The sequence below is a fragment of the Nomascus leucogenys genome, chromosome 15 (assembly GCF_006542625.1).
Source record: "Nomascus leucogenys isolate Asia chromosome 15, Asia_NLE_v1, whole genome shotgun sequence".
NCBI classification, from domain to species: Eukaryota; Metazoa; Chordata; class Mammalia; order Primates; family Hylobatidae; genus Nomascus; species Nomascus leucogenys.
This window is the reverse complement of record NC_044395.1, coordinates 10,139,801-10,155,987: the sequence shown is the minus strand read 5'-3', so window position 1 is coordinate 10,155,987 and position 16,187 is coordinate 10,139,801. Positions and strand designations below refer to the sequence as shown.

At 52.5% G+C, this 16,187-nt stretch overlaps 1 protein-coding gene across 5 annotated transcripts; it reads right to left on the bottom strand.

Annotated features, from left to right (window-relative positions):
- Window positions 1-1,652: 1,652 nt before the first annotated feature.
- Window positions 1,653-15,962, bottom strand: ROBO4 (roundabout guidance receptor 4). Of its 5 annotated transcripts, none has more exons than XM_030829189.1 (18): window positions 15,872-15,962; window positions 14,373-14,702; window positions 13,954-14,111; window positions 13,638-13,758; window positions 13,225-13,352; window positions 12,897-13,125; window positions 12,521-12,633; window positions 11,641-11,809; window positions 11,300-11,485; window positions 11,128-11,170; window positions 9,101-9,237; window positions 8,734-8,997; window positions 5,163-5,270; window positions 4,789-4,930; window positions 4,409-4,645; window positions 3,906-4,264; window positions 2,472-2,678; window positions 1,653-2,344 (listed from the first exon to the last, which is right to left on the bottom strand). In XM_030829189.1, the coding sequence occupies exons 1-18, from the start codon at window positions 15,885-15,887 to the stop codon at window positions 2,322-2,324; spliced, it is 2,970 nt and encodes a 989-aa protein (XP_030685049.1). In that variant the 5' UTR covers window positions 15,888-15,962; the 3' UTR covers window positions 1,653-2,321. The 5 variants fall into 5 exon arrangements, 4 of the variants coding, with proteins under 4 accessions (XP_030685049.1, XP_030685048.1, XP_030685047.1 ...); XM_030829188.1 differs by having other exon boundaries at window positions 12,897-13,078; window positions 13,214-13,352; window positions 15,199-15,957; XM_030829187.1 differs by having other exon boundaries at window positions 15,199-15,957.
- Between the last annotated feature and the right edge of the window lie 225 nt (window positions 15,963-16,187).

Here is a 16,187-nt window from a genome sequence, read left to right as displayed (position 1 = left end):
GGTTGGAATGTTTTCAAAAGGAATTTTACCAGGAAGCTAAAAAAAAAACCAAAACAACCTCCTCCCCGCAAATGCCACAAAATCCAGATAAGGAAAAGCAAATACAGAGGAACAGATGTGTACGTGGAATACTGATTCTTCCTCCTGAGATCACAAAAATCTGGCCCAGACTGTCCTGATTAATGTGGTTCAGGAAGCCCCCAGTCCCCATGGTCCTGCCTCATTCAGCCTCTCAACTCCCAGTGGCCTCCAAGTAGAGCTGCTGGGTTTGAGGGATGAGCACCCTCTTTTAGGCTCTGCTTCCTGCGGCCCTGTCATACTCTGTAGCATCCCCTCCACCAACTTGTGGATTCTGCCCCCAACCTTTCCTGCCAAGGGAGGAAGACGCAGGCCTGCCTACCCTCCAGCGCCTCCTGTGGCTCAGGCCCTGGAAGTCCTGCTTCGAGGTTCATCTCTCTGTTCTGTTTTTTTCTTTGAAGGGTGTTCCCAAGCCAACCATGACAGGTGGTTCTACCTTTTGTGGAGTTTAGCCACTTTGTCTATTTTAAGAAACCATCTGGGACTGCTGAAAGCAGTTGTCTCCTCAGGATGGGTGAAATCAAGGGGTTAATTTGATCAAGTCTGCCTGCCTTGCTTGCTTTTTGTTTTTTCCCTTTTTCCATGGAGCACAAGGCTTCAGTAGCTGAAGGTCTCGCTGCTGAACGTGGAAACAACCTTCACCGGGTACTTTATAGATAACATTCATAGGTCACCATGAGAATGGGTGCTACAGTCATTTTTCAGGAACTTGGGACAGCTCTTGTCCAGCTCAAACCAATCGAGACCACCGACTTTTCTACTGGGCCTCTGCAAGTGCTCGAGGGGTGGCCTTTTGACAGCGGGGGGCCAAAAACTCCACCCTCAGATCATAACACAACCATTTTCTTCTCTTTTTTTTTTTTTTTTTTTTTTGAGACCGATTCTCTCTCTGTCACCCAGGCTGGAGTGCAGTGGGCAATCTCCGCTTACTGCAAGCTCCACCTCCTGGGTTCACACCATTCTCCTGCCTCAGCTTCCTGAGTAGCTGGGACTACAGGCACCTGCCACCATGCCTGGCTAATTTTTTGTATTTTTTTTTTTTCATTTTAGTAGAGACAGGGTTTCACTGTGTTAGACAAGATGGTCTCGATCTCCTGACCTCATGATCTGCCTACCTCTGCCTCCCAAAGTGCTGGGATTACAGGCGTGAGCCACCGTGCCCAGCCAGCAAAACAATTTTCTACACATATGTCCTTATGAAATGCCATGAACCCCAGCTACACTTGGGCAGAATGAACCTATTACTTCATTTTCCCCACAGCCAATCACCCTTCCCCATGCCTTAGACCATCCTACTTCCCTCAGCCATAAATATCCCTAAGGCTTGTCTTGGGGAGGTGGATTTAATATAAGCTGCTAGGAGCAGCAGACCCTGAAACTCCCCACCGCTGCCCTTCCTATATTCTGCTTAAAATTTGGCGGATGAACCTCATTCTCCCTTTAATTGCGAACAGAAATGTGTGACACTCCTTGAGTGTCAATGAATGCCTGATCCCTGCCTAACTCAGGAAATTCTTGCCATCTCTCCAGGTGCTCTCCTAAAAATGGTGCTCCGGGGAATGATCTCACAGAACTCAAGTCTTTACCATTTTATGGTATCAAATTTCTTAAGCTCATAGTGACAACAGTACGAGGATGGGGCTTTTGACCTATGGTCTCATACCTCCCTTCCTTCAGCATCCTCCCTAGACCCAGCCTTGAACCCTTTGTTTGGCATGAGGTAGGGCCTCAGTGCCTCAGTGGCATTCATAATTATTTTCTTTCCATGGTGAGGTTGGGAGAGAGTTGAGCTCTTCTCTAGAGGAGGGGCCCAGGTAAGGCTGAGAGGGGCCTCCGAGAAGCTCCTTCCTCCACAGCCCTCTCCCAGCAGCCACTGTTGTCCTTCACAAAGGCACCTCTGGCTCCTCCACTTCCTGTGATCCAAATGGGTGGTGAGAGGAGGAGACAGGGCTGCTCCTTAGGCCAAAACGACCTGGTGGTGGGCGTGGATGGCACAGAGGAGAAAGCAGTGGCTAGGAGTCAGGTGGAGATGATGTTTTGCTCCCTGAGGGCTCCAGGTCAGCTTTGCTCTAATTTTGTTTTCATTTGTTTTCACAATCCTGGAGGGAGAACTCTCTGGAGGCTTGGGAAGGTGGACCCCAGCTGCAGAGAAACACAGGCCAAGACCCACACACCACAGCCCAGGTCTTGTGGGTGGACAGAAGTGGTTCTGATTCCCGTCTAGGAAGTCTCAGGGACACAGTTCAGGAGTAATCTACAGGAGAAGCTGAAGGACAGTGGAGTTATCTCCCTTGCTCCTTATCTCCCTTCCCCAATGCCAGGCTTCCTCCTGGCTTCTTCCCAGAGGCCCTCTGGTCAAGAAGAACACATTAGCCAGGAAGACAGACACTCACCACCAGCCTTGGGCATAGGACAGTGGAGCTGACTTCTCTGGGAAGAGATTCGAGAGTCAGGGGGCCAGGGAGGCATCCCCATTCCCAGCCGCTGGGTGTGGTTGACCTCCATGTCTTCCAACCAGTCCGGCCTCCACTCCCACAGGGGCAGGGAGAGGTTGGGGGTCAGGAAGATCTCATCCCGTGGGGAGGGAGGTGATGAGGCATCTGTCAGGGAGGGTAGAGGTGTCTGTGGGGGGTTGACCTTCAGCCCCTAGGGGCCAGTTTAGTACAGAAAGCTTAGGACCAGCTCAGGGCATGTACCCAGCCCTAAACATAACCTAGCCCCAACTCAGCCCTTCAGTCCCAGAGGCCACATCCCCAAGGGCCTGATCCATTTGTTTCTTTAGGGAGAAGTGATTGAACTGTTTCCTCCCAGCCCAGCTCTGGCCTTCTATCTGCACTCTCCCTTCACATCCCCATTCCCTGGGCATTCTTCTTCTGCCATCATGGCACTTCTGTCCTGGATAATCCTTGCCCTCCCATTTACCACAAGCCTGGTTTTTTTTGTTTGTTTGTTTTTGTTTTTTTTTGTGGGGGCAAAGGGTAGAGTTAGGGTTAGTAAAATGGGGATGGGGGATCTGATGGTACATGTGGGGAAAGGACACCCAAGGAGCCAGGACCCTGTACTACCTTCTGCTGACATACAGATAAAGGTCCCACTCTGCTGGGAATGTCAGAGGTGAGCCCAGTGGCTCCTCAGCTCCAGCCATGGACAGAGCAGGACGATGGTATTGGAAGAGGATGGAGCAACCTTTCCTGGAGACTCAAGTCAGGGTAAGAGGGGAGTCCTAGAGGCAGGGAAACGGACCTACAGTTGGCTGCCTTTAGAATTGGACAATTTGGGCCAGGCTCAGTGGCTCATGCCTATAATCCCAACACTTTGGGAGGCTGAGGCAGGCAGATCACTTGAGGTCAGGAGTACAAAACCAGCCTGGCCAACACAGTGAAACCCTGTCTCTACTAAAAATACAAAAAAATTAGCTGGGCGTGGTGGTAGGTGCCTATAATCCCAGCTACTTGGGAGGCTGAGGCAGGAGAATCTCTTGAACCTGGGAGGCAGAGGTTGCTGTGAGCTGAGATCATGCCACTGCCTGGGCAAACAAACAAAACAAAAACAAACAAAAACGAATTGGACAATTTGTCCTTGTTCTGTGGGTGACCTTGGGCAAGCTAATAAAACTATCTGACTTACAGTTTCCTCATTAGGATAAGAGAGATAAAGAATATTCCACATAGACTTTCAATATTAAATGTATGCAAAGCACTTATCATAGTGCCTGAGATACAATAATCATTCAATAAAACTAGTTGTTTTAACAATGATGACATGATAATGGTTGTTAGAAAGGCAAGGGGCATGAGTGAGGAGTAAGATGGGGAGACCTCACATACCTGTGAAGACGCAGTCTGCCTCCCTGGGCTCTAGACCAAAACCAAAGCTATCCACAGCCACTGCCAGGGCCCGGGCAAAGTGAGCATCAGCGAGGAAGGAGCCATCGGAGGAGCTGACAAGGCTGGCTCTGGCGCTGGCGGCGTTGTCCTCAGAGGCTGAGCCCCAACCATTGGCTAAGGAGCCCTCGCTGGGGGTGGGGGTGAGGCAGGGCCGAGGTGGGCACAGCAAGACTCCCCCCTCGGGCCCCACCCCTCCTCCGGTCCTGCCCATGTCCGTGAACTCTGAGGCTGTTGGGACGCTGATGTACCCATAGGTGGTGGGGGGTGAAGGAGCCCTTGGCATGGGAGAGATGCTGTTCCTAGGGAGAGGCAAAAGGTGAGACGGCAATGGTTTCGATGGGGTGGAGGTTGTAGTAGCAGAAAAGCCCCAGTTGAGGAAGGGCGGAATGGGTGGAGAACTACAGCTTTTCTGTAGTTCTTTGGTTATCTCTCAAGCTACTCACCTGGGAGTCTCCTCACCCTCACTGAGTTCCAAGCACAGGGCTACCTCCTCAGGGGTCAGCACACTGTCTTGATCCTCCCCCAGGGATGACAGCGAAGAGCTGGACAGGCGACTGGAAGCTGGGCTGGGGCCAGAGAGGGAAGAGGCCTGGGGGCTAGAGGGACTGCAGGGACTAAGGATGGGGATGGGGGCTGCTGGCAGCAGGATGGAGGAGGGAGCCTGTGGTGCCACGGGAGGCCTGATTGGGGTGAGAGAGTGATGGCACGGTGGTCAGCACAGCTCTTCAAGTCCTTTCCCCCTTCCCCAGCCTGTCCAATCCTGGCACACACTCCCCACACCCCCGCTCTCCCAGCCCTGCTTCCCGACCCCATGCCCTCTTACTGGGTCTGTTGACTCTGAGTCGGGGGAGTTTCATGAGGAAAGAGGGGTGCTGGAGGGAGAGGACGAGTAACCAGCTCTTTTGAGGAGCTGAGGAGTTTCGGTCCCAGGGCCCGCCAGGCAACCAGAGCTTGGGGCACAGCTCCTGGGGAACAGAAGCCTGGGTGTGAGAACAGTGGCATCCCATCTGCTCTGGAGCTCAGCCTGCCGGCCTGTCCACCAGCCCCCTTAGCTACCTGTCTGCTACTCCAGCAAACCCTCATCAGCCTCCTCAGGGACAGGAGGATGAGCCCATGGGAGGGGCCTGGGCTGGTGAGCCCCTGCACCCGTATACCCTATCTCACCCCTTCACTTCCCTTTCAGGGACCCCCTCTCACCTGGGCTTTGGGAAAGGTTCTTAGAACCTCTATTTCCCAGCTCACAGGCCCGGAGCTCCAAGGGGTGGCTGCCCCGGAGCAGTGGGGAACTGTTGGCATGCTGCAGCTCTGCAAAGAAAGGGTTGGTGGTTGTGGGGCCCGGGATGGACTTTCCAGACCCCAGCTGCTGGCTCTATCTTCAGCCTTATTCAATTCAGCCTGCACGACCCTGAACTCAGAGAAAAGAGGGGGAATCCCCCCGAATCCCCTCCACACCCCCATCTTCATCCAGCAGCTGTGATAGGGTAGAAGGAGCACTAGGCTTAGAGTCAAAAGACCTGCCCAGCTTAGCTGTGTGACCTCAGGGCAGTCCATGTACCTTTCTGAGTCTCGGTTTCATGTGTAAACAACCACTTCGACTGATGGTCTTGACAATTAAGTAAAAACAGATTGCACAAGTTCTTGGCCTTGACAGATGCTTTAAAAAACAACTTTCTTTTCCTTGACTGTATTCGCTCTAATCTTCCTGATCTCTATACCCTCACATTGCTACTCTCATGAATTTTGGCTCAGTAAGAAAAATACTCCTTCTTTTCTTGGACAGAATCTATTAATTTCCATTTCTCACATTGCAAACATCTCACATGGCTCCGGATAGCCCTGCTCTGGGAAACTCGACTGTCTCTCGCTTGAAAGATGGGGTAGACTGTCAGGTTGAGCTGAGTGGGTAAGACAAAAACAGGGATCGACACACAATGTCGGCTGTGACACGAGACAGTCAGCTAATAGGAAGAGGAACTTCAGAGTGGGAAAACGTATTGGTCTATCCCAGGGAGGCAATGCCCTGCCCATAGCTACTCAATACTTTTTGTTGAATGAAAGAATGAATGTATATCAGAAATGTGGATATAAACACACAGTGAGAAGAGTCACCTACAAGATGGAAGCTGTCATCTGGCCCACATGGGCAGTGGAGAGACAGGGCTCTGAGTGAACTTTCACAACAGAGAAGCTGGAAACTAAAGAGACAGCCCCAACTATGTGCAGTGACCTGTGAGCATGCTTCTTGGTCAGGCCAGAATGCAAAAGGGATCTAAGTTTAAGCCAGAGAGGAATAGGGTAATAGAGGAAAGAGATTTTTCCAGGACTGCCAGGCACCTGAAGAACATCAGATAAAGGAGAAAAGAAACAGCCTTTAGATCAGTGTCCCACGATCAGAAGCCCAGATAGGAAAGGGTTTCCCTTCTTGGTGGACCAGGGACCAGGCAGGACCCTCAGGGTAGAGCTTTCTAGTCAGTCACGTATCAGAGATCTGGGGGCCACTATGGGCAGCTTCAGAGCAGGGAAGTGAGCCAGGCTTTGGCACTGACCAAGACCCCATTTATGTACTAGTGGCCAGACCTTCTGATCCTTTGGGATGAAAACTCATCAATGACTAGACTCCCTCCATCAAAGTTTCCTTTGGTACTTTGGCTGTTTGGTTTTTATTGATTTTCTATAGCTTTCATATGACCCAGGTAGTCCTGGGAGCCAACTTCAGGGTTGGTGCACCAACTCTACTATCATCAGCTTTGTCTTGTCTGGTGCCTGGCTTCTTGACTAAGCTCAGAAATGTGAGCACAAGTTGGTTGGCTGGTTTGAGTGGAAAGGGAAAGAAAACAGCCAGGCCTGGAAAAGGCCACTTTTATCCCAGCCTGTTTCACTTCCTCTAAGGGACCCTGTTAACAAAAGCCCTCCTCCTACGTTGCTGGGAGTTACTTGGACTTTAGTTTCAATTCTAATCGAATAAACTGTACAAGAAAAATGTTACCAAGGTGAAAGGTTGAAACTCATTGGTCAAATTGCAATAAATATTTGTTTGAATAAAATGATGAATGAATGAGGATATTCAGTGCATATATCTGGCAAAGTGAGCAGAACTAAGAACCTGCTATGATGGATGAGAGACAGGAGACTGTAATTGTGAGGATATCAGCCCTGGAGAAGAAACCCCAACTAAGGCCAAATAATAAGAAAAAGGAGCAAGCAGGTCAAGGGGAGTGGGGGGCACTGGGAGAGCCTGCCACTTTTAGAAGAGGAAGAAACAGCAGTAGAATCAACTCCATGGCTCTGGAGAAGACCATAGCATGATCTTGCTGCTGCTCAGGTCCTGGGAGACAGAGGTAGAATATCTAGTGTCTATCAGCCAAGGAGTCGCTGCAGTTGACCTATCCTGGGGGCAGTGGTGAGATGGGGCTGGAGCAAGGAGAAACAGGGAGTGAAGTAAGGACCTAAACCACAGGCTAGGAAGCCTCATCTCAGAATTGGAACCCTTCTTAAGAACTGGCTGTAGAAAACCACTCACCTCTTCCCAGTAGCATTACTGTTCTAAGAGGGGCTATCCATTCCATTAAAGTTGGTGTAGCTCTCCCCGGGAAGGCTGTTTTTTAAATGAGACTATTCAACCTCTTTTTAGCTGGTGTTTCATTACCACCAAGGATTTATAACGCAATAGCTCTGAGGCAAAGCTCGTAAGAATGCCAGCTTCGCTGATATTTAGAGTCATAAAATTCTGGATATTGAACAAGCTGTTAATTATCTTAATCCATCTTTGTCTTATTAAAAGTTGGATTAAATCCACTTAAAAAAAAGACTTGGCTGTAGAACATTTGTTAGGTCTTACTAATTAGTACAGAAGACTCAAGAAGACAGCAGGTAGAGTGCAGGCCAGTGTTCTGCAGGCCAGAAATAGGAAAAAAGACTCAAAGAGAGAATAGGATTTCCTGAGGAAGCTCCAGAGAGACTCAGAATCACCTTCAGAGGCAGACTATCCTGCCTTCAGATTTGAGTCCTGCAGCTAATTACTTGCAGAATTTTGAACCAGTAACTCAATCATTCTGACCCTCTTCCTGTCTGTACAATTAGAGAAATAGTAGCTAGCCAATCTATTGTGAGGATTAAATGAAATAATAAATATAAGTAAAGCACCTAGCATATAGTAATTGATCAAAAATGGAGGCTATACTTATTTTTCTCTGGAAAGTCAAAGAAGGCAGCTGGGAGTCAGGAGATAAACCTGTCCAGAAAGGAAATAGCCATTCCTCTCTGAGAAGTGAGTTGGGAGTTGGTGCCCAAGCACACCTGTACATAGTACACCAGGAGATGAGCTCATGGGAGCCTGAGGCTTTGTGCCAGCACTGGTCACATTCCTCCAGGTTCTAGCATTACTTATATGCTAGTCAACACTTTCGTTAGACAGGCCCTGAGCCCTTAGAAGTCAAGAGTGTCTGACGTCTCTTGTGTTCCCCATGTCTGGCATGCAGTGGTGCTTATTAAATGTTTGCTGAGTTGAATTGAATGCAGCATTAGGGCTCACTACTGGTGTAGCCAAACTGAAACAAGAGCACAGTGCAAAAAGCTGAGGCTATTGCACCCCTAGCTGAGTGCTCTGGTGGTAGGAGAAAGAGGTCTTTTATCTACCTGGAGAGGAGAATGGAAGGAGGGTGTGGAGGTTGCACCCCGCTCCAGGCTTTGAGGCCTTGTTCCCATCACATTCCCATTCCTGGGCCCGCCTACCACCAGCTCAGTCTATGTGTATTCTCCCCCTCCTTACCCTGCTTCTTTTTGGCCTTCCAAGCCTCTGCAGGGGCCAGAGACAAGCGGGGAGAAGAGAGTCCCCTGCGGCTGCAGAGGCTGTCTGAGCTGGAACAGGGGCTGGAGAGCTGGGCCAGCTGGGGTGGGAGGCGCCTGACAGCTGGGACCTGGGGACTTGGCCTGGCTGGGGTACTGGAGGGCAGCTCAGCGATGAGGGAGCCATAAAAAGTGCTGGTGTCTGGAAGCAGGGGCACGCCGGGGCTTCGGGAGTCCCAGGAGAGCACTGTGATATAAATGACAGGAGGAATTATGGTGAGCATGTCCCGCTTTCCATCCCTGAGATCACTGCCCCCAGCTAGGCCCTTGCCCCCACTGAGCACGCTCACAGGAGCGACGACAGTCTAGTGGGTCCCGGGCGTCTGCCCCCAGCCGACTGCTGAGGCTGCTGCTGCTGCTCAGGTCCCGAGAGCCAGAGGTGGAACGCCAAGTGTCTGCCAACCACTGGGAGTCACTGTGATCCATCCTGGGGCGGTGGAGGGAGGGGGTGAGGCCGGGAGAAACAGGGAGAAGTGAGAACCTTATTGGCCAAGACCTCCTGTTCAGAGGCAGCAGAAGAGGGCAAGGAGATGGTGGTATCGGCTTTATCCTTACTACTGCTTTTCAGCTTTTCACAGACTCCTTGAGATCTCTGACCCGGTCCCCCAAACTCAGCACCCCTTTCTATTCCTGGATGAGGGGAAATCTGAGTCACCCAGAGCTGGGAGGTAGTAATGACAGACAGCTATGTATGCTGAGGTAAAAAGAAGACCTGAAGACAAATTTGGTTTGACAATCTCTATCTGTCACAGCTTAGCTTGGGTAAGTATATCTGTTGTACTTGGGTAAGTACATCCTCTCTAAGCCCCAGTTTTCTCATCTGTAAAATGGTAACAATAAGGCCTTCCACACTCAAGACTGATGGTCTGAGTTTATATGAGGAAATGTGAGATCACTCAGCTGGCAGAGCAGGAGCTTCCTCTATGGACATTGGCCTCTGGCTGCCTGAGTGATCCTTCAAGAACAGGGATCTGAGCAAGGAGCTTCTCTGCATAAGACCTTCAATGGCCCCTCATTTACCACGACAAAGCCCAGGTACCTAGCATGGCTAACAGGACCCTCCTTGGTCTGGCTTCCAGCTCCCTAACTATATCCTTTGCTCTGACCCATCTCATGCCCTATACCCGAGCCAGAACAAATGGTTTGTCTTTCCCTGTGGACAGCAGGCTATTACTTGCTGCTTCATTGCTCTTCTCTCCACTCCCTTCTTACTGTCAGGGTAATGTGGAATCTTCTTTCTCCTATGTTTTTCCACATTGACACCCTCCATGTGTCTTATACCCGCTTCTGCGTGGCCAGTACACGATTGCACTCATATCCGCTCATGCCTGTCTCTGCCTATACTGAGAGATCCTGGCAGGTGGAGGCTATTCCAAAGGAATGAATGAACCAAAGATCAGAATGGAATCTCCCTCAAGGACAGAGCAGAAGATCCCAGGGAAGCCACAGAAAGCTTAGGGCAGAGCAGACAAAGCCAGGAGATAGCTGGAAGAAAGAAGCCAGTGAGCTCAGAAAACTCAGAATACAACACCAGCCGGCTTGGACCCCTGCTCTGGGCTGAGGACCTGACAGTGAAATGGCAGCTGTAGGCCTGGATATGCTGGCACATAGTAGGTGCTCAATAACTTCTGTGGAGAGATGCAGACCTGGAGTGGGAAGCCTCCCAGAGGAGATCTAGTGAAATAAAGAGCCAAGAAGGCAGACAGAGAGATGAGGCGGTTACTTAGTACAAAACTCAGACAACGGGAGCAAGAAGGATGTGTTCTCTATCAGCATGATGTCCCCAAACTGCAGACTTATTCTGGCAGCCAAATATACCGGAAGCAGAAGGGCCTATGGGCAGATCCTGTTTTTGAGAACAGTGAGGAAGAATCTATGATGTAGGCACTGAACACCCTCTGCTGGGGCTGCGGGTGGATTATGATGCAGGCACAGTGGCTCAGTGAGAGAATTACTGAGTGCAGAGGCACTACTTGGTAGACCATGGGTGCACACAGAAGATGAGACATTTGAGCTGGTCATCTCATGCTGATTATTCTCCACCTAGCAGGGTGAGGCAGCAGGAGAGGTGGGGTGACAAGAGTCCTGGATTGGGGGTTTAGAAGGTTTTATGAGTTTCAGTTCACTAGTCTGTCAAGTGGTGTGATAGGAATATTAATGACAGAGAAATGAACTATCAGTTGGAGTTACAGGAGAGATTCATGTACGAGAGTCCCAAACTTCCTGGCAGGGAGACTAGTACTCCATTCTTCTCTGTTGCAGCTCCACTGTCCCTTGCCACCCTCCCTTACTTCAGACCTCCCCTTTCACCTCTCACCTGTGTTTTAGGATGGCATCCTCACTGGTATATCTGTACAGACCTGGGAGAAGGCAGGAGGAAGGCTAAATCCAGAGGCTGGATCACCTGGCCAGAGACCCAAAGCCCCTGCACCATTCTGGCTGGATGCTGAGGAGGCCTGTATACATGTGGGTCCTCCTCAGACTCTCACCTGGGCCCAGGTGCACCCCAGCTCGGCGCCGGTGCTGGATACACATAGCGGTGCCCAGAAGCAGCAGCCAGAGCACAACACCACAGGTGGCAATGACCTCAGGTCGCTTCAAGGTGGCCCTCAGCTGCTCCAGGGTCCAGGGACCATGCTCACTGGGTTCTCGGGCGGCTTGCTCCATGGCCTGCTCTGTATGGGATGCAGAGCTCAGGGGGAGGGGGAGTGGAGGCATTGAGGGCCTGGCAGGCAAGGGGGAAGAGCTGGAAGTGTGAGGTGGGAGCAGGGAGAGAGGAAGGCGGGATGCAGGCTGAAGGGTAGGGTGGGCCTGTGGGCACTGCCCTCACCTAAAAGGAAGCAGACAGGGCTACTGGGCTCCCCAGCTCCAGCACCAGTGACTGCAGCCACTTGCACGCAGTAGGAGCCTGGCATATGGGTGGCGATTTCCAGCTGGGTCTGCTCACCAACTACAGTCCAGTTGGCTGGTGGCAGTGACGTGTTGCCCAGGCTCCAGACCTGAGGCACAAGCAGAAGTGAACAGCTGCCCCAGGCACCATCCCAGAAGCTAAGCCCTTTATCTGCAGATCAGACTCCGGGGATGTGGTTATTCTGCCCTACCATCCAGTTGGGGAATGCACCCAATTTCCTGTTCCCCTCCTATTGTCCCTACCAAGTGAGAGATACCTCTCTCTAGATCAACAGTAGAAGGGCAAGAGCAATCTGCTAAAATACATGTAACATAGCAGTTCTCAAACAACAGCATGCTTCCAAGTCACCTGGGGGGCCTGCTAAAGCACAGTTTGCCAGGCCCATCTCTGAGTTTCTGATTTATTAGGCCTGGGAAAGGATCTGAGGGTTTGTATTCCTAACAAGGTCCTGGGTGAGGCTGATGTTGCTGCTCTAGAAGTCAAACTTTGAGCACCACACCCTTACTCACAGCCTGGTTTGATCTACTCTGTTTCTTATTCCTGTGGCCTTAGCCCCACTTTCCATGTCTGTAAACTGGGGATAATACCCCAGGGTGGACTGTGAGGTGAGACGGGATCATGGAGGTCAAGTTCTTGGCAGGGTCTGGCAGACAGTGGGTCCTTGCTCAGCAAAAGCAGGTTTCCTTTGCTTCTCTGCCCAGGTACCTTTCTCAGTGCCCAGAGCAGGGGTATGCAGAACTCCAGAGAAAAGAAATGCCCTGGCAGCACTAGGAAGGGCTATGTCAGCTTGTGGGGGTACCTGGTAGCCACGGATGATGCCATTGTGGTTTTCAGCAGGTGGTGGGACCCAGCTCACAAGGACACTGCCATTGCCAGGTTTTAGGGTCACCTCCTGGGGTGGGGCACTGGGCACTGGAGGGGTGGAAGAGAGGCTATGAGGGGCCCTGAGGGAAAGGACTCTAGGGAAAGGAGCTGGGATGGGGGACACAGAGTCAGAACCCCACCAAGGAGACAAGAAGCCTCTTGAAGCTCTGCTGTCCTGGCCAGGGCAGAAGGGAGTCCCAGGGTAGGACCCATAATCTCCCCCCAAGACTGAAGCAGAACAGTCCAGGCGCCCCCAAATAAGAAGGAGCCAGAGGGGATATTGTTGGGTTCTGAAGGGATCAGGCCCCGACCTTTTTCCGGCAGCCTCAGGAGCAGCACGTTGCTGTCAGGGCCTCTAGCCCGGCCAGAGGATGGTCTCACTTTGAACTCGTAGTCTTGGCCCCAGTGGAGGCCTCCAAGCTCTGCACTCTGCCAGCCGGCCAGCAGTTCCTCTGCCCACGGAGCTCCCTGGCCTCCTGGGGCAGTCTGGGTCCTGAACAAGGCTGTGTAAGATTGGGCAGGTGCAGCAGGGCCGCTCACCTGGGAAGGAGTTTCGAGGAAGGGTGAGGGGTCAGAGAGCTCAGGAACGCCCTCTCTCGAGCTCTGGATTGGCTTTCACCCTTAGCACCTGGCCTTCACCTTCCAGCTGAGCCACACCGCCGGTCCAGGCTTGGGGCCCTTTGCGGGATCCGGGTTCAGCAGTGTCACATTTTCCAGCTGAATTCGCACAGCCAGAAGCTCCACAGGCTCCGTGTAGTCCTGGGGCTCTGTGGGGAGGGTAGGGCTGGGCTGGGGCTTACAGGCCGGAGTGACAGAACTGAGGCGTGGAACATCCCTCAGCCAGGGAGGAACCCCAGGGAACCCAAACTCCCAGAGTCTCCAGGTCTTGAGCATTCCGATTTCTACTCGAGCAGGGGGGAGCCTCCCGCTACATGAGACCCCCAGCACTTTGACCCTGACCCCACATATCCTAACCCCAGCCCAAACCAGCACACACCACCCTAACTGGAGCCTGCAGCCTGGCTCTGATTTTAGCCCACCCCCGCCCTTACCCTGGATGGAAACCCGGGCTGCACGGCTCTCCCTGTGTCCTGCGCTGTTGGTGGCCACACACATGTAGGTCCCTGCGTCACTCTTCTCTGCTCTTGCCATCAGCAGGGACCCCCCGGACACCTGTCAGGGCCAGGTTCACTGTGAAGTCTCCTATGTGGGGAGGGGCTCTGAGCTGGGGGGACGTTTGAGGCCCGCCTGCTCTCCCCTCCTCAAATTCTACCAGAGGATGCGGGGCTGGACAGCAGGTCAGTCCCTCAGAGTGTACCCAGGTCTGCCCAGGCCAGGATGAAGTGTGGGGGAGGGGGCCACACTTACCGTGTGCCTTCCAGGCTGAAGGGCCAGGGGTTTCCCATCTTTCCACCATGAGACTGTGGGCTCTGGGTGGCCCCAGGGTGGCCCACATTCCAGAGTTACCTGCTCACCCACCACAGCCACCATGTCCCGAGGCTGGATCTGGAAATCCTCCCGGAGGACTGTGGGGAGGATGGAAGGTGACACGGAGCAGGGCGCAGGCCTCTTCTCCCTCCCTTATCACTCTTGCCCCCTTTTGCTTTGCCCACCTTCCTGGCCTCCCACTTCGGGCCAGCCCCAGCCCAGCTTGCCCTCCCAAGCCTTCTAGCCCAGGCCTCTGCTCACAGGTATCCCACTGACCTCTCAGATGTTCCCCTGAACATTCAACTCAGATGTCGCCACCCAGGTTTGCCCCACCCTGAAGCTCCCCTCCCAGGCCTCACCAGCCACAGACAGCCGAGCGCCTCTGCTGACTGCTGTGCCAAGCCGGTTGCTGGCCTCACACGTGTAGATACCCAGGTCTGTGGACAGGGCCTGGCCATCGTGGGCATGTCCCCGGGCAGGGGGCTGCAGCAGCAGAAGGGTCCCATCAGGCAGGAGGTGGTGTGGGTCTGGGGGCACCATGCTCAGGGGCTGCCCGTTCAGCAGCCAGCGGATGGTGGGAGGTGGCTGGCCTGAGGCTCGGCAGCTCATCCTGGCAGGGCCAGGGCCCTGGAACAGCTGGTCCTGTGGGTGGACTAGGATCTGGGGCGGAGAGTCCTGAGCCATGCCTCCTGGGAGGGAAAGGGAGCAGAGCCCAGTCTGATCACCAGCAACACCCCAAATTCCTGGCCCACCCCTTATCTGTCTTCTCTTGTGGGCAAGTTTGCCATAAAACCTGTAATCTGAACTACTAAAGTTTGCCTCCCAAAGAACAAGCTAGCTAGGAGGAGAGAGGGCCAGCATGCACGGCATCCAGGCCAGGGCTCGCACAGCATGTTCGCGCTCTCTCTCGCTCTCTCTCTCTCTTTCTCTCTCTCTCTTTTTCTTTCTCTTTCTTTCTTTCTTTCTCTCTCTTTCTCTTCTCTCTCTGTTGTGTGCACACATGCACAAACACACATACACTTACACACTAATCATCATCATCATCATCATCATCATCCTCCTCCTCCTCCTCCTCATCTCTGGTCCCCCCACTGCAAAAGGGAAGCAAGCAGTCAGCAGGCCTCCTCTGCCCTGAGCAGGCCTTGGATGGAGGGAGCATGGGCCGGGAGAGGGAGAGCAACTCACCCATGATGAGCAGGAGCAGCAGAGACAGGGAACACCTGCCCCCCCGGAGGCTCTCTCCTCCAGAGCCCATGGCTACTCTCAGCCCTCTGTCCTTGTCCCGAGCACTTTGTCCTGCTGCTCTGAGCTCACAGGGAAGAGGGAAGGAGGGGCGGGGTGGGCTGGTGGTGGTTGTTTGTGACTGAGACTCTGCCCCAGGAGGGAAGCGGCTTTGAGGAAACCGATGCTTCCTGCCTGGCCCTCAGTGACTTGGAGAACTGGGAGGAGACCAGAGGCGAGAAACTCTCTGACCTCGACCCTTTAGCTATAACCCCCGACCCTAACTTCAGCGCTAAGCTTTATCTCATGATCTAGTCGGGGATTTCTTACACGGTATCCCTACACTAACCATAACTCCAATCAGAGCCTTAATCCTCTATTTAAATCTTATCCCTGGATCCCAATCCTTATCCCTTTGCCACCTGCTAGAGAAGAATGAAAACCCCAGGAGTCTCAGGACACAGCAAGAAGCTGAGGACAGAGGGCAGTGGGGCTGCAGGTTGGGGAGGCTGAGTGAAGTGGAGCAGGGGTGGATTGTAATGCCCTGGTCCATTTCCCCAGGGCAGATGGACCAGGAGGTGGGGTAGGGTGGGAGACAGGAAGGACTCAGAGAGTCTGGGACAAGCTGGGAGGTTACCACAGGGTGTGTCCATATTCAGCTCAGAGATGGATGAAATAAGCTTCTGTGGAGACCTTGGGCAAGTCAGTTTCCTTCTCTGTAAAATGGAAATAATAATAGTAGTTCCTACCTTGAGGGATAAGTAATGATGAAACACGTAAAGCATAAAACCACTGGCATCCAGTGCCTGACTCATTATGAGTGATCCACAAAGCTGAGCCAACATTGTGTATTTATTTTTAGGCCCATCCCATCACTGAAACTATTCGAGGATCCTCGGCAGGAGTATTTTTCAGGCCCTGGAAAGGTGGTTGGAGTAAAAGACCTTTTAAGA